An 18,401-nucleotide genomic window follows, 5' to 3' on the forward strand; every position below is an offset into this window, starting at 1 on the left:
TCCTTAAAGCGCTCAAGCGCATGATCTGCCTTGTCTCCAAAAAGGCGACGGCCATCAAACGGCATGTCCATGAGAGTATTCTAGACATCAGCCGAAAAGTTGGCGGAACTCAACCAGGTGTGGCGACGAATCGCCACCGTTGTTGCCATCACTCTGCCCCGTGAGTCAGTGGTATCCAGCACACAACGGATGGAATAGCGTGCTGCATCTCGACCCTCCGTAAGGGCTTAGGTGAGTTTAGCCTTGACCTCCATTGGGCATTGTGGCAGCACGTCCGGGACCATGTCCCACAGAGAGTGGGTGTAGCAGCCCAAGAGGCATGCGGTGTTGGAAGACCGCAGTCCCAAACTCAGGGAGGAGAATACCTTCTTTCCGTATTGCTCATACCTCTTGGATTCCCGATCGGGTGGAGCCGACTGGGAGTTGGTAGGCCTAGATGACCAGGCTCTAGGGGGTGAGATGGGTGGACAGGAAACAAGGGTCGCCCGGGGCCGGGCGGTGGCGTCTGGCCACGTTCCTATCTACAGGCGGACCTGTAGCGGGCCTGGACCAAGTGCCCAAAAAAACGTCACACAAGGCCTCATTAAACAGCAGCAGAGGCTCAGCCGAGCTTGCCTGCGGTTTAAGGACCTCAGTGAGGCCGCGACGGGGAGCTCAAGGCCCAAGGCCTTGGCCGCCCGTGTCAACACCACACTGAAGGCTGCCCTCTCCTCCGTAGCCATGGTAGGGGGTGAGACAAAACCAGGGTCTGGCGGAGTGTCCAGACCACTGGAATCCCCAAGATCACCTGTCCAGTCCTGCTGGGACTGACGTTCACGTGTCAGAGGGGTCCTCAGACCCCTCCCAATATTTATCACCCATTTCCTGATAATCAGGGTTGTCAAAGCATGGGGCCGGTTCATTGAATTAAAACTCTCAAAACGGCGTCGAAAGCTGTGCTGTTCCGACGCCGGAACCAGATCGAGGGAAGCATCGGGGACGGTGTCGCCCGAAGGCGGCGCCGGAGGTGACACCCTAGGGACCGGCGCGGGTGAGGTCGTTAGGTCAACCCAGATCTGGAAGCGGATCGAGCGGATCCCTGTGGAGCCGGGCCCGAAGGCATCGGCGGCGTCTGGGCCGAAGCACCCGCCGGCGTCTGGGCCGAAGCACCTGACCCGCTAGTGCCCCATGACGGGTCTGCTGGGCCCGAAGGTGACACAGAGCCCGTCGGAGGAGAGAGGGACCACATGGCCATGAGGAAGCGCTCGATCTCCTCCGGCGTCGCTTGCTGCCCAGGGACCGGAGGGTATGGGGCAGGTCGCGACGCCCGGGACTCCGACGAAGCCGCGTGGGCGGTGTCACCCGAACCCCCGGCCGCGTCGTGCGAGCGTCGGGAGGAGTCGGAAGAGAGATGACTTCTCTTCGACTTCTTGTGCTTACCTGACGACTTCGAGCCTTAAGAGTGATGTCGACTCCCGAAGCTATGATGGCTCCGACCCCGCGACCGGTCCCTCGACCTCCGTCCGGACCGGGACCTCTTGGGGCGCGTGGCCGGAGCTCGAGTCGCTTGCGGGACCGCTCCCGCCTAGCTTTGGAAGTCAGAGCTCGGCAGTCGGGGGCAGGCCTTGTCGTCGACGCCGAGACAGTGAAGACACCGGCGGTGAGGGTCAGTTACCGACATCAGTCGGTCGCAGTCCTCACAGGGCTTAAAACCTGGTATCCCTACCGGCACCGTTCGGAGTCAAAGACTCAAAAAATGATCAAAAGAGATCGTAAAAAGTTTCGTCAAAAAACTTACTAAGGTACCACTTTTTCCGGATCTGCACTGCTGGCACGGAAAAAAGAAGAACTGACGTAAGCGCGCGGAGGCGGCGTCTAAGTACTCCGATGACGTCATCACGGCACCCACGATGGACGCGGAGCCGCAGACGACGCCTACCGACGCGCAAGAGTACTGCTACGCAAAAATTTCCAGGTCCAGTCTGACGCCTGGGGATATTCTAAGGTAAGGAATCTAATACTAACCTGTTTCTTTCAGATTTGTCTGGTACTCATGCCTATATAATTTGTCAGGCATGGACACGTGATCAAATATAAGCAATTCTTTGTATTGCAATTTGTGTGAGAAGTTTGAGGCCATTTACTGGTGGGACAACAATTTCTTTGGTCATGTGGTACAAGCAAACCAAAAATCAAAATAGGGAGTGAAGAGTTAGTGCTAGAGAGCACTCAGATGGGCGCACCCTCCTCCAGTCAATGGTATAAATAAACAACAAGGTCCACCTCTAAGAGGTTTTCTGCGAGACAATGTATAGCAGGCATTCACAGTATTTGTAAAAATACCCCTCACACACCAAAAGGGTCATTCTTCATTATCAAGGTCTTTCCGCCCCACTGCGGGACAGGGGGTGCTCCACTCTCTCACACCACGGAAGCCGCGGACGAGGGAGGATGCAAGGACTGCTCGAGGATTAGTGAGTACGGCATAGCCGCGCTAGGAAGCCCAATGCCTTAACTTTTAGAACTACTCCGATGATCTTATACTGAACTATGGCATACCCCATTTTCCTTCCTCTTACCAACAGATGGAAGTTTCATTTACCCCTCTTCCAGATCAGTTCATGGGGCACTGACTCCTAATTATTCCAGTATGTATTCTTCCTTTTGCATTTATGTTGCAGCTCACCACTGGTCTGTGCAGATCCTCACGACATAGAGTGTGTGTTTTATGTTACGTGTGTGTTTTGTCATGTAGTGTCTTTCTCTTTTCATACAGGTCAGAGCACCTTAGTGTGTCTTACATTTAGAGACTCGCTGAAATCGCAAAGTCACCTTATAAGTCACCATGCTTTTCCTTTCACAGGTGACATATGAACGCGCATTAGGAAGCGCGCTGGAAGTATTTACGTGCTCTCACTATTTCTTTGCAGGCTCACGAATCAGAAATACTGATAGGGCTGAAACTGTAATTTGTAATCCATACCACATAGGTATTATACTCTTTACTTGTATATACACATAGCACACATTGATGGCAACGTTAGTGAGTGACTGCCTCTTCGTCAGGACGGTGTCCTATCCCTCAGTCAGCCTCGAAACATGTTGACATCACTAGGAGAACTAGCTCATTGTCAAGCCTTAGTTTCTCCGCTACACACATTTTTTAACGGTACCAGCCTATGACCAATAAAGATTTTTGTTTTCATAAGGCCAGGTATTCTTTTAATCTCACTTTTCAAATCACTCCTGACCCTACTTACACTCACTCAAATACACCTCACACAGCACTTTCATTATCAGAGTGCTCCAGGGTAGTCGCTAGTCGTAGCATACCCCGTCCCGCAGCAGGGCGGGAAACCCCGATGATGAAGCATGGTGTGTGTGAGGGGTATTTTAACAAATACTGTGTATGCCTGCTATACCTTGGCTCACAGAAAACTTCTTAGAGGTGGACCATGTAGTGATTGCGAGGAACCTTCTACTTAGAAGACTAATGAGAGACTGGCGATCGATCGTACAAGACATCATGAAGGACTCGATAATCGCCGTGTAAAAGTCCCCGGGTGCACAATTCTGTAAAGACCAGTTTCCAGTAAAGCATACGAAGAATCCATACGTATCCTGTCACCTGTCTTACCTGACTTCGTCATTATCGTTATCTTTTGGATCCATATACTAGAACGTTCTATCATGATTATTATATGGTCGAATTGGAGCCCCCACTAATTTGGCAATTATCAGACTGAATCGCATGAGGTTTCTGGTTGTTGTCATCTCAATCATCGTCTGACTCAAGACACAGTTTGTCTTTTATTTGTTTATGTCCTGTTCAATGTATGTTCAAAAGACGGTCACCTGATGAAGGCAGATTGCTGAAACGCGCGTAGTGAAATCCAACCGCTTTGCTTACTACAATAGAATTTAGACCGGTCCAGTGTGACATGTTGTAAATTTTGTGTGTCTTTTTCTTTCCTTAGTTACGTAATCTGTTTTTTTCTATGCCTATATATTTCACAGTTTAATGAATTATAAAATGAAAATATTTAAGAAATAATAATGTCGGATCTTAAAAAAAATATATATATATTTTTGTGTACACCAAAGTATTTTGTGTTGCAATACTTATAACAGGGTTACCTAGGTCGCCTTTTCCAATATATATATATGTTTGTAGCTCTGAGAGAAATGGCATTTAGTAATTGAATGTTTGCTATAATTGCACTTTTCCTACCATGTGGTACAAGCTACATGACCCACATGGAAATGGCCCTTAACCGGGGGAAGACCCCAGAGCATGTTGTTAGATACCCTGTTGAGATTTTTGGGTCTGGTGTGTACAATATTATCTCAGAGATTAGTAGTGCGCTTGAAGGTGAAGGGTGGTACTGCTGGAGATAAGCTGCCTGTGTGCAGTACGGACCAGTGTTTTTTATGATTAGTTTGATCTGGGTAGAGTAGGGAGTGAAAGATGTGACAAATCAGGACTTCATTTTCTTGGTGGTTCCTTGTTTGTAGTAGGGCCTCCCTCTTGTTATTTCTGGCTCTTTTGCACACCAGTTCTACCACCTTGGGAGGGTATTTCCAATTAATCAAGTTGGTGGTAATGGTTGCTGCCTTTTCTTTGTAGTCTTGGGTGATGTTACAGTTACGTCGAAGCCGTAGAAACTGTTCAAACAGTAAATTGTCACTCAAATATTTTGGGTGGTAGCTATCGTATCTCAGAAGACTACTGAAATCAGTACGTTTTTTGTAAGTATAGTGTATGGTCTCCCTTCCTTGATGGATATCAATAAGTCTAGGAATAGAATCTGTATCCAGAAGATGCTATTGGGGAATGAACCTCAAAAACAGCAACCTCAGCACAGTCTCAAAAGGACATTACCTAATTTGCATGGGAGCCTGGCCTTAGGTAAATGAGGACGAAGAAACATTTTGTCTCTCCACCCGCTTTATTATAGACGTAGGCGCAGAGGCAAAGAGGCTGTCAGAAGGAGCACTGACCACACAGAAGTTCAGCAGAGTCAGTGTGCCCCTAAGGGCTCCACTTGAAGGGGGGGGGGGGGGGGGGGGGGTGACTCCTATGGACCGCTCACTCAATCAAAGACATTTCTAGAGCACACTACATATCCGTGGGGTCTCAAGGCGCTGGGGGTAGGGGGGTGCCGCTACTGCACTTGCATGCACAGAGATCGCGTTCCCCCTTCAAATACATGCCATGGTGCCGCTTACAGAGTGAAAGGCAGAATGGCAGCTTCCCACAGCATATCTTCCTTTCACTACTGCTGTCTCCAGGGTAGACATGAATGTTTTGCTGCACTGGGGGCAGCACATTGATTGTGATAGAACACACTGCGCCTGAGGCACCCAGTTAAAGGTGAGCCACAGACCAGAGATGTGCACCCTATGTATAATATCAAAATAGCCCAGACAAAGGTTGAGGTAATACTTCATTAGGAGGCCTTTCTGATGGCTTAGAAAGTTCATACTCTCCTAGGTTTCACTAACTTGTCATCGATTCATCCAAAACTTTTCTACAACGGTGATCCCCATTACCATACTACAAATAAAAAGGAAGGCAATTCCAGAAGAGGTTGAAGAATCCCGAAAGTCTCAGCCTAACAAGGATGAATGCAGACACCGACTAGGTTGAAGGAATGTGCATAGACAAAACTACGAATGAGGAATTAAAGATCCACCCCTTGCTCTTTCAAACCCCAATCTCTTTAAGAGTGACACCCTCATTCCAGGTCAATATGGACACTGTGTCCAGGCCCATAACTTTTCACCAACAATTCACTGATTTGAGCTGTTTTCGATATAACGTTCTTAAAGTCCAACTTATGTAAGCTCCGACTCCATCTTGACTTCACTCTTAAACAATGGAAGTCGTCATCTTTCCGAATTGATGCAGAATCATTATCATGTCTGCCATTAGACACAGATGTCGTCTGACCGTATCTTATTAAGAACTGAGAAAGCTTCAAGCCATCTGATTAATGACATAGATACAACACTTGATGCAACATTCATCTGGGTCAAATGTCTACTTTCCCCCAGGTCAAGTTTAAATAAGTACACATACCGACATAACCAAAATAGCGTAGTCTGAATTGACATCCTTATATCCATTATGTTAAAGAGGAAACATCTGGGATGTAAATCTTGATGCACATCATCTATGTCAGACATTCTTAAATTTGTGTCAGAAATTCCAATTTCTGATAACATTTATTTAATAAGGTCTACTAGTTGGCCACTTGTCAGAAGAGGTCCTTCATCCAGATTATCACCTTACATTCTGCCAGAGACGGTCTCACCTACTGCCAGCACACTACGCACTTTGGAAATGCTACATCACATATGAAGCTGATAAAGCTAAGTACTGGAGGAAGATCACAGCATGAGTTTGCCCTTCATGGGGAACACAGTCTTTGCACCTCTGCTGATAAAACAGTCTTTGCTGTCAGCAAGTTATGCAGTGGGTCCTTTCTCCCTAAAAAACGTAAGAATACAAGTTACTTTGCCTTCCATGCTCTCTTAGTGTAGTGCACAGATCTAGTCATTAGGGTGTTAAATTTTAGAAGACATTTTAAAACAAAATGTTCATTTTATTCTCGTTATTTATAACATGCCTTCTTGGTGTTTTTATAATATTCTGTGTAGTTGTTTTAGATGTACTGAGAAACAGATTGTTCCTGTAGTAATATATACTTTTAACTCAAAAAGTGCTTGTTTTTCTTATTAAAGTGTGTGTGATACTGTGAATAACAAAATAAGGTGTGTTGCCATTTCCACGGTGCGGCGATCCTTCTTGGGATTGTTAGTAACCCAAAAGCAATGCCTCTTACTCAGTTACACATTGAAAATTTTTTGCAGGGCTACAATAACATGCCTTTCAGATTTATCTCTGGTGCAGTGAACCTAGTTCACCCGTGGGTGGGAAAGCACACCTTGTAGAGTTATGCCCTGGTCGTAACTTATGCAACAATTTTTTTTGTTCAATGAAAGAAAAACAGGATTACAACATCCAGAATGCATTACACTATAACACCAGGAGATTGGAAAGTGTCCATAATGACCTGGAGGCAGGTGGTCACTCTAATTTTCTTCCCCTCCTCATGTGCACCCTAAGACACATGCTTTGACAGTGGTGACAGGTATAAATGTGAGAGGGCATAGTGGATTAACATGCCTTGTAAAGATTAAAGGCCATTTGCAATAATTGTTGGTGACTGGGTCAGACACCTTTGACCCATTTGGCAAATTCACACACCTGATTTACCAGATGTTTGGGTCACTCTAACTTAGTTCTGGTTCAATATATTTGATGCAGATTGTTCACTGGGTTAAACATTAATGTGAGAATTACATTTGGAAATTGCACTAAATCTTGGTGTTCATTTTTGAACTGTGAAATATGCTATCAGACCAGATCCAGTTTGTAGTTTGCTGTAAATAAGTTTAATATTTTATCATGAAATTTGACAGCCTGTTGGCAAATCAAGCTCAGAGCAGAAAAACAAAATTTGACTTGGGTTAGAAGATGTTTTTTTAAGTTTCACCAACTCACAAAAAAGGTTATACAAGGCCTTTAGTCATACTTACTAATCATCACTGTCAAAGCATCGGGAACTAACAAACTTTACTAAAAGAAGAATCATATGGTAACGAAAACAAATATAACTACTTAAACATAACAAAGTCAAAGCAGACATTCTTCATAAACATCATGTACATACCAAAAGACTTAACAAGCAAGTTACCTGCCTGTTGTAACCCTATTTCGGGTAGAGACACCATCTAATTGCCGATTCCTCACCTTTTGAATATTCCCTAGGTTCACACTAGAGGCAGAAACCTTTGAGTAGAACCTCTGTGAGCTAGTAGGTGGTTCCATGTGGCTCCACACTGATACCGTCCCACTCCGGAAAGGACATGCAGGCGCCATACAGGCTCCACTTCTGAATGCTGTTGTCAGTTGCTTTCTTGGCTGTCCATGGCATTGGATGCACAGTCCCAAAAGCAAATTACCTTTGGCCAGTGTGTAGACTCCTAGACTTGGGATAATATTAATAGGTAAAGCCAAATTAACATAATGAGAAGGATGGGAGAGTCAGTGAGGAACCTTCGCTTTGATCTAGTCTCAACCAGAAACAAATAACACTAGCGCTTTATGAAAGTATGGAGAGACGCCCACATAGCCGCCTGGCAGATGTCCAGGACAGGAACTTCACTTGCCAACACATTGGTAGCAGCTTTGACCCTCATGGAATGGGCTCGCAGAGCCTCTGGAAGCTGCTTTTTGGCCACTGCGTATCAGATCTTGAAGCGGAGCATGATCCAATTGAAGATGGCACTCTTCTGCTGCTCAGCCTTGCCTTTTTTGCCCCTATGACCCCCAGAAAGAGCAGATCGTTCACCTGATATGCTTTGGTGTGATCAATGTAAAAGATCAGTGCTCTTTTGGGGGTCCAAGCGATGGAGTCTTCTCTCCTCAAAGGGGTGAAGTTAAGCATAAAACGTCAGCAGGGTGATAGTTTGACTGCTGTCGAATGGCATCACAATGTTTGGTAAGAAGAATGCTCATATCAGCAGAACCAGTTTGTCTCGAAATAACGTGGTGTACGGAGAGTTAAAGCAGGGAGCCTGAAGCTCACTCACTTACTGCACCGAGGTGATGGCGACAAGGAACACTGTCTTGAGAGTCATGAGCAGCAAGCAGTTCAAAAGGAGTGCACATCAAACGTGTGATAACCAAGTTAAGGTCCCACGAGGCATGGCAAAAGGAGAGGGAGGAATCAAGTGCTGGAGATCTTTCAAAAAACACCTCAGAGTCTCTGACTTAAACAATGAGGGTGGTTCCAGCAATTGTAAAAAGGCCAAAACCTAACTGTGCCCAAAGAAAAACCTTGCAGAGCAAGAGACAAAGCAAACAGCAGAACATCAGATAACATGGCCTGAAGAGGGTCAATCTGGAGTGTGCTGCACCAAACCACAAATTTATTGCAATAGGTGGATACAGTTTTTTTACAAGAGAAGCCTGTCCCCCAAGATGACACCAATGACTTCCAGAGGAAGGCCGAAGGTGTTCAGCTGTCATCGCTCAATCTCCATGCAAGAAGGAGGAAATTGCAATGGCTCGGGGTGCAGAACTCTGCCCTGTTGCTGCAATAGTAGGTTCTCCCGCAGGAACAGTGTAAAAAAGTGGGTTATTGGTTGAGGGGGATGAAACCCTTGTCAAGCAATAACCACAATCCTTGTCAGAGCGAACCACAAAAAGTTACTAAATTAATTTGTGCTTAACCATTTGGTAGCTTTGCACAAAATCAGTCAAGCTTAACTTAGAGTTAATAACTAAAGTATTTTTGCAGCGCTCAAACAATAATAAAGTGAAAAAATAGCATAACAAAAATCTCACTCCCATCTAGAAAAATAGAGTACATTTAAAAAAATAAAAGAATACTAGAATGACAAAAATCTAATTAGTAGAACTGGTGATACGCAATTTCAAAGTCTGAAGTAAAAGTAGCATTAAAAAGCGCAACCTCCAACTCTAGTTAGCTGGTCACGTCTGACTGCAACAAAGTCGCAAGTTCAGGCCGACCACGATGGAGCACAGGTCATGTACAGGACTGAGTTTGGGCAATGGGACAGTGTACCTGGTTGTACTTAGGCTGAGATGCATGTTCCTGCGTCGCACTGCATTGGCTCTGATGAGGCCGCCGTACAGGAGTGGCAAGGTGGTTTGTGAAGTTGCATCTCGCTATGTCTGTTCCAATGAGGCTGTCTTTCAGGAGCTGCGAGGTGCTGTGTCGCACTGCATCAGTTTTAGCAAGGTAGCAGATTAGGAGCTTCAAAGTGCTGCAATACAAGGTCCTACATTGAGTTGCACCACGCTGTATAATTTCCGATGAGGCCGCAGATCAGGTGCTGCGATGCTAGGTCCTGCGTCAAATTACGTCACACTGTGACGGTTTTGAAGAAACTGTCAGCGGGGCAAAAAGAACTGCATCTGATGCCAGCTAAGGGTCCAGGATCTGCCAGGCACTTCTTGGGGATCAGGACTCACTCCAGTAGAGGGCAGAAGTAAGGCACAGGGAGGTCCAGTTGGGGCTGGTCAGCTGACCAGACCCAGGACAGATATCTGGAGCTTGGGTTATCCCTATAGCTCACACAGAATGCCAGCCAGCTAGCCCTTGGAGTCACTCCGGTTGTTCTGGGTTCAAGAAGCAGGTCCAGTCTCCCTTCCTCAGGCAGCAGGGCGGGTAGTGCTTCTGTGGACAGTGGTTGGCGAGGGGCCATGAAATGGTTCATGGATCGTAGACCTTCTGTTTTTGAAGTGCTCCAGCGCTGAGTCTGCCTTCTCGACGAAGAGGGTTTATCCATGAATGAGGCCTGGGCAACGCCAGAAAAGCCAGTCATCCTCAGCCAGGCGTGATGCCATAAGGCTATCGCCAATGAAACCACTCTGCCTAGGAAGTTGGTCATATCCAGCCGACCGCGTATGGCGAACTTAGCTGCGTCTCTCCGTCAGCAACAGCTTTAGAGAGTATGGCTGGGGCCTCCTCCAAGACCACAGGTGCAACTGAGTCCTAGAGTGATGGGAGTATCGGCCCAAAAGGCAAGCGATGTTCACCAACCGCAGTGCCAGTCTGGCGGAAGAGAACATCTTCTGTCCCAACGTATCCAGCCTCTTGGATTCCCTGTCCGGGGAAGTGGTAGGGAATGCACCAGGATTTAATTTGGAAGAGGAGGTTTGGACCACCAAGCTCTCTGGGGTTGGGTGTGTTGTGAGGAAACTGGGGTCCCCTGAGGTGGGGGTGATGGCAGCAGGCAATCAACCTACTCACAGAATCTCCCATGCATGGTTTAGACCAGGCCCCAAGTAGGACGTCCATGAGGGTTTTGTTAAATAGGAGGAGCGAATCGGATGTGGTGACTCACGGTTGAAGCACCTCAATCAAGACGTTCACCTTGACAGCCACAGTGGGTACCCGAAGGTCTGCCGCCTTCCTCACCAGCATAGTACATGAAGCTCCTTTCTCCATTTCCATTGCAGTCCCTGGGGAGGTGTCCAGTCCACTGGCATCCCCTAAACTCCTCACACCAGGTGTCCTCAGTGACATTTAGGGGCTGGTATTCATCAAGGTTTAGTGATGCCTCCCAATAATCTCCAAGTTATAGCCCAACAGAATAGGACACAGGCTTCTGCCTTGGTGGTATGTACCCAGTCTGCGTCAGATGCTGCCCATCCGGCTATGTATTAGAGTCGGGATGAGTATGGGGACTGTGCCGCTGGTGGGCGCCGGGTACGTCGGCAGTGGAGCCGGGAAAGTTGAGGTGGCTCAATCGGCGCTGCTCTGGATCAATCAATGGATTCAAGGGGCTCGGCAGGTGCCGGAGTGTATCTGTCAGAATAAGACCAGTAGAGGCCGGTCCTGAGCCCGTGGGGCCTAAAGACGCTTCAGAAGTGATGGGCCACCCAAATATGAGGTGCATGGCTTCATTAAATTCACAAAGCAGGGCTCCCGCTCCTGGAAACTCAGGGAGGTGCGGAGATGGCCCAGTCACAGGCTCAACCATGGAGGCAGGCCAGATAGGTCAACACTCTCTTGTCTCATCGGATGACTGACAGATGGGGAAAAGCCAAATTGGAGTGGCTCCATGACCAATCCTGCAATCTTCCTCTTAACCGGGATCAAGACTGCTGCGGCGTCACACATCAAGCAGCAAGGAGCTTGAAGGACTACTTCCTCGAGGCCTTGGGTGCATGGCGTGACAATTGACGCCAGTCTTGGCGTCAGGGTTGCTCTTGATTCACCAAAGACAGATGTGTGGGCCAGTCACCGACATTTGCTGGAGACATGCACCAAAGGGATTGAAACTAGCCTTCTCTGAGGACATGCCTGCCTCATCGGGAGACAAGTCTAAAAAAATTGTAGACAAAAAGTAAAAAAATACTGGGGGTGGTTCTTCTTCGGAAATGTGCTAACTTGTCATGGTAAGCGTGGTCGAGTGGCGCCTATTTAGGTACCAAGCACATCACTTCTGGTGCGGATGACGCCGACAATGCCACATGGAGCCAAACGACCACACCTACTGGGGCACAGGGGTAATACTCATGAAATCATTTCCAGAAATAGTCTGATGCCTGGAGATTACTCTAAGGTAAGGAATCTGTGGCCAGAGGTCTCTCTCAGATACATAAGGGCTGTGACACAGTAATCAGATGTAACTATGTCAGGTTGACAGCTAAGCTCCTGAACTCAATAAACTGATGAATAAAGTTACCGCTGTCAATATTCAAGGGAATAGATTTGAAAAACAAATAACTTTCTTCCCAAAATACAATACTAATTCAGTAACATACCAATACCATAGCCACCGTTGTTCTGCCAAAATGTAAGTTCAATTCTAACCATGCTAATATGGGAAGGTAAGCAACTGTGCCTGGCAAGGGACACAATGACGCTCCCCTGTGCTAAAGGAGGATTGGCAGTACCAGACATCAAAGTTTATTATAAGGTAGCGAAGCAGTTTGCCCACTACTGGTACCATCCAACCATGTACATATCGATTGCATTTCCTTGTCCATAAGCTACCATGATTACCCATTTGACGGCACGGCCAACTTGACAGATTTAACACAGTGGCCCGTCCTATATGGGTGTGGCACCGCATGGAACAATACCTGTGAAGTACAGCTTTTTAATCACCAGGGCTTCCAATGTTAGATAATCCCAGTCGACTAAACTCAAAGCATGTGCTCAATTTAGTTGCCTGGGGCTCACTAAAATATAAGACATAACCCCAAATATAATGTTCTTGACTACACAATAATTTAATGAACTGGGATATGTCTCTAGTTTAGATATGTTATTATACTGTAGGCCAAATCACACACTGCAAACATAGTATACCATGCATCCAGATGAAACTGTGGTTCTGAAGGAGCTCACTCATTTAATAGTTAGCCCACAACTCAGACATACTACTTCCTACCTTTACAACACAATAGCGAATATGAGCATGCCTTGCTCAGACACAATAAGACAGGAGATCAATCAGATCAATAATGGTGCCACTGCTGCAATCAGACCAGTGAAATCCACAGATACTGGACATCTATTAGTATGTTACAGGTTTCTTCAGCAGTAATGTCATACCTCAATAAAAGTCTGTAAACCAGGGCTAGAGCACAACCCGAGCGGTCGCTGATGCCACTGTCTTTCAGTTGATTTTCTAATCCCTGTCTGGGAATGTCCGAATCTGCAAAGGGTACTTACAAGGTGTGTTTGCAGAACTGCCAAAGATGATGAAGGTATTACTGCCACCTACTCCTTAAGAACGCTGCAAGTCTATGTAGAGGGAGTGCTGGTTAGGATTACACACTTCACAGCGCTGATGCTTTTGCTACTGAAGAGGAGAGTAGATATATGCTGGGGCAGAGGAACAATACTAACAGTCAAACCGTGCATATCAGACCCGATGTCCTGTAACAATATAAGTGATGACTACCTCCAAAACCCATCTTGCCCTGAGGACATATGGGACCCCTTGAGACATTATATATCACAGGCAAAGACAGATGTAAGATACTTTGATGACCCTTGAGGGATCGGGATTAAAAGAAAAAAAAGTAGGTGAATGGAGGGGACATGTCCATTTTTTACTGCCAAACCGAATACCAGAAATCAGAGTGAAGAGAATAAAGTAGGGGTAATTAATTGAATGGAACTGTAACTGGGAGAACCAGGAAGTAGTGGATGGGGCATAAAAGCAAAACATGTGGCTATTAAATATATGTAGCACATACAGCTGAATTGCCATATATCTTGATACTAGAAATAATATCTATGTATTGTCAATGTAAATGGAAAGTGCATGGTGGATAATTTGTAGATGCAATTCTACTCAGTTTGAATTTGTAGTGTAATCTTGGAAATCTATAATAATAATATTTTTTAAACATTCCAAAAGCACATTTAGTTAACATAAAATCATGATCAGAACAGCATAACAATCATTATTGGTAGGACTGTGGCATCTCTTTTTTTCAGGAAAAAACATGTTTGTCTCACCTGAACAGAATTTGATGGCCTTGGTGTTATTCTCCAGAGTAAAGTACTGCCTGGAATCACATGCACACTTTCAGAATCCGGCAACGGCATTTCATCTGGTTCATCAGCAGTTCCTGTCTACAAGATAAAGACTTACATGACCTAAAGAGTATAAATAAAAGCCTCTAGCTTAGAAGAAATAGAGAATTATAGATGGGTAACAGAGAATCACTGGAATGTTTTTTATTCATCTTTTATTTACAGAGGGTGTCTAAGTGACATAAAACACCCAGTGAGGGCAATGCTAGAGTCGTCTATGACATCACTCAAAACCCCGAGGTGAAACCCAGTCCCATTAATCTATAACTTTGTGTAATGTAAGCCTCACCCCGCTACCCCTAGATCATCTGCCCCTGCTTTCAATAGCTATACAGGGGTCGAGAAGTAATGGGGAGCAATACAGAAAATGACCTCTCCTGACTCAGTCACCTGCCCTGTGATAAACCTACTGTTAAGTCACTCACTTGGACAAGGCAGAAAAACACAGAGGAAACAATCACGTCGCAGTGGAAACAACTTTTCTTTCCTACTGCTGTTGCCTCATAGCATAGAATAACTAGATTTCCAATCCATTCGTTCCAGCTACGGGCTCTCAATGAAAGTCATACATAAGTACTTAATTAGCCGGTCATGACCTAACTTGCTTTACTTTCTGACATTTGCGAAGACTTAAAATTAAATGGAGACTTGATGAATTTATAGGTCAATATTCCCAAAGGCTTTCTACCCCTCGAAACCACCTGCGATCAACATGCTATTTGTAACCCTACCCATTGACTGATATATAAAGGTGAAACTGTATATGTTTTTTATTTAAAAAAAACAGGAACGCAGTTTTGTCACTGGCACACATTTTGAAAGGCAACATTACAACCAAGCTTTCTTCTTCACAGAATGAAATACACACAAGAAAGTATCTAATAAATAAGCAGTTTCACTTCATATGGTTGGGTTCAGAAAATGCATGGTATTAACGATCTACTAGCTCCAGGAATTTATACCACTTTATGTTATTGTTTTTATAGTGGACAAATAACCCGAGAAGGTATCCAAACGCTCTGTAGCACGTGTGAGGTCAACCCTGGAGGGCTCACTCGGAAAACTAGATGTTCAGAATCTTGCGAAAGTTATGAAGAGAGGAGGAGGCCCTGCTGTGTTGTGGGAGGTTGTTCCAGGCTTTGGGGACGAGATATGAGAAGGCAAGGCCCACTGTCCTGCTTCTGTGTATGCATTGGATGTGTGCTAGTGAGAGGCCGGCAGAGAGGACGTGTTTGGAAGGTTGATGGAAGTGAAATCGTCTGTTCAGGTAGGCAGGGTATGTGTTGTGGAGTGCTTTGTACGCAAGGGTGAGGAGTTTAAAGTGTGCACGTTTATGTATCGGGAGCCTGTGGAGTTCCTTGAGGTGTGGTGTGATGTGTGCTTGGCATGGGAGGTTGACGACTAGTCTGGCTGCTACATATTGGACGTTCAGCATGTTTCTAGCTGCACGTTCCAACACTTTTTTTTTTATTAAATCTTTTTATTAAACAGTCTCGACGCACAAGTTACTACTTGTGTAACGATATATCTGTAAGAGACATTAGTTAGTGATAGATTCCTTACCTTAGAATATCCCCAGGCGTCAGACTGGATCCGGAAATTTTTGCGTAGCAATACCCCTGCGCGCTGTTAGGCGTCGTCTGCGGCTCCGCGTCCGTCGTCGGCGTCGTGAGCGCCGGGATGACGTCATCGGAGTATATAGACGGCGCCCATGCGCGCTGACGTCAGTTCTGATAACACAGCTTTTCCGCGCCAGATACGCAGAGCCATGATAGAACTAACACTGGTGCCATGAAACTAGGGCCCTGAAAGGGGATGACCTTAACCCTAAATATCGGTTCGCAGAACGGGGAGGATGGGAGGGCGGTAAGGAATCTATCACTAACTAATGTCTCTTACAGATATATCGTTACACAAGTAGTAACTTGTGCATCTGAAAGAGACACGTTAGTGATAGATTCCTTACCTTAGAATAGATACCCCAGCAATACCAACCCCGCGGTGGTGGGTCTGCGAACCAATATCACACCAGAAAGTCCTGGAGGACGGAACGGCCAAAGAAGCCATCCCTCCGGACTTGACTGTCCAGGCAGTAGTGTCTTGCGAACGTGTGCAGCGAGGCCCACGTGGCTGCCTGACAGATGTCCTGCAGGGGGACACCGCGGCCCAGGGCAGTTGTCGTTGCCGTGGCCCGAGTGGAGTGAGCCCGCAATCCAGCCGGGGGCTCCTTCCTCGCCATGGAGTAGCATGCTTGGATGCACAAGATGATCCACCTGGAGATGGTCCTCTTGTGTACAGCCTTTCCCTTCTTCGCGCCCACGTAACCAACGAAGAGTTGGTCATCCACCCGGAATTGGCGAGTGCGGTCCAAGTAGTAGGAGAGCGCACGTTTTGGATCCAGACGGTGGAGCCTCTCCTCCTCTTTCGAGGGATGCGGAGGCGGAAAGAAGGTGGGCAAGGTGATGGACTGCCCGATGTGGAAGGCCGTGACAACCTTGGGCAGAAAGGAAGGTCGTGTACGCAACACCACCTTATCAGGGTGAACAGACAGGAAAGGCGGAGAAGAAGAAAGAGCCTGGAGCTCACTCACTCTCCTGGCAGAGGTGATGGCAACCAGGAAGGCCGTCTTCAGCGTAAGGAGGCGAAGAGGACAGTTATGAAGTGGCTCAAAGGGAGCACACATCAGATAGGTGAGAACAAGGTTCAAGTCCCACTGGGGCATCACGAAGGGAACAGGAGGGAACATGTGTGTGATGCCCTTCAGAAATCTACTCACTATAGGGGACTTGAACAAAGAAGGCTGATCAGGTAGCCTCAAGAAGGCTGAAAGAGCAGAGAGATACCCTTTAAGAGTGCCCAGAGCAGAGCCCTGCTGGGCAAGGGAAAGAAGAAAGAGCAGCACTTCCGAAAGGGGTGCAGAGAGGGGATCCACAGCCTTTGCTGCGCACCATGCCACAAATCTATTCCACCGGCAGGCGTATACCGACTTAGTGGAGGGACGCCTGGCTGCCAGAATGATGTCACAGACTTCGGGAGGCAAGTCAAATGGCCTCAACTGCCGCCGCTCAATCTCCAAGCTTGTAGGTGGAGACTGGACAGGTTCGGGTGCAGGACCGTCCCCTGCTGCTGCGACAGAAGGTCCTCCCGAAGAGGCAGACGAATCGGGGGATCGACTGACATGCTGAGTAGCTCGGGATACCAGTATCTTCGAGCCCAGTCCGGAGCCACAAGGATAACCTGGGCCCGGTCGCGCTTGATCTTCTTCAGCACTCTGGGCAGAAGTGGTATAGGCGGAAAGGCGTACAACAGGCCGTAGCTCCACTCGCGACGAAAAGCGTCTCCGAGCGAGTGCCGCCTTGGAAACTCCAACGCGCAGAACTGCTGACATTGCGCGTTCTCTTCTGTGGCGAATAGATCTAACCAAGGCTCTCCCCACTGTCGAAAGAGACCTTGCGCCACGTCCGAGTTCAGACGCCATTCGTGATCCATCATGCACCGGCGGCTGAGTTCGTCCGCCCTGGCATTCAGAGAACCTGCCAGGTGTTGAACCACCAGAGTCACGCCCTGATGTTCCAGCCACTGCCAGAGGCGCAGAGCCTCCTGGCAAAGGGTCCACGACCCCACACCGCCCTGTTTGTTGCAGTACCACATGGCGGTGGTGTTGTCGGTGAACACTTGCACCACGCTCCCCCTGACAGAGGGGAGGAATGCCTTCAGTGCAAGACGAATCGCCCGCAGCTCCAGAAGGTTGATGTGGAGCCGGGACTCCGCCGGAGACCAGAGGCCTCTGATCTCCGCCTCTCCCATGTGGCCTCCCCAGCCCTGGAGGGACGCGTCCGTCACAACTACGTGCTCCGGCTGGGGTAGAGAGAGAGGTCTGCCACTGACCCAGTCGCGGTCCGTGAGCCACCACTGCAGTTGTCTCGCAGTGCCCTCCGAGATCAGGACATGATCGGACAGGTTGCCCTGATGCTGGGCCCACTGAAACTTCAGGTCCCACTGCAGAGCCCGCATCCGCCACCTGGCGTGACGCACCAGAAGGATGCAGGAGGCCATCAGTCCCAGAAGCCGCAGCGTCAACCTGACCGAGACCCGGGATAACGGCCCGAAGACAGGAATCAGAGCCTGAATATCCCGAACCCGCTGCTCGGGTGGGTAAACCCGAAACTGCGCCGAGTCGAGAACCGCTCCGATGAAAAGGAGCTTCTGAGAGGGACACAGGTGTGACTTCGGCACATTGATGGAGAACCCCAGCAAGTGCAG

General features: G+C 47.5%; 1 protein-coding gene across 1 annotated transcript in view; it reads right to left on the reverse strand.

Annotated features, from left to right (window-relative positions):
- OSBPL1A (oxysterol binding protein like 1A) overlaps positions 1 to 18,401 on the reverse strand; it is a 2,145,795-nt gene that overhangs the window by 283,932 nt on the left and 1,843,462 nt on the right. The window contains exon 25 of the mRNA XM_086965647.1: positions 14,061 to 14,177. Within this exon, the coding sequence (XP_086821773.1) occupies positions 14,061 to 14,177 (117 nt within the window). The remainder of the gene's footprint in view (positions 1 to 14,060; positions 14,178 to 18,401) is intronic.

Source organism: Lissotriton vulgaris, chromosome 4_1 (assembly GCF_964263255.1).
Source record: "Lissotriton vulgaris chromosome 4_1, aLisVul1.2, whole genome shotgun sequence".
Lineage (NCBI taxonomy): Eukaryota > Metazoa > Chordata > Amphibia > Caudata > Salamandridae > Lissotriton > Lissotriton vulgaris.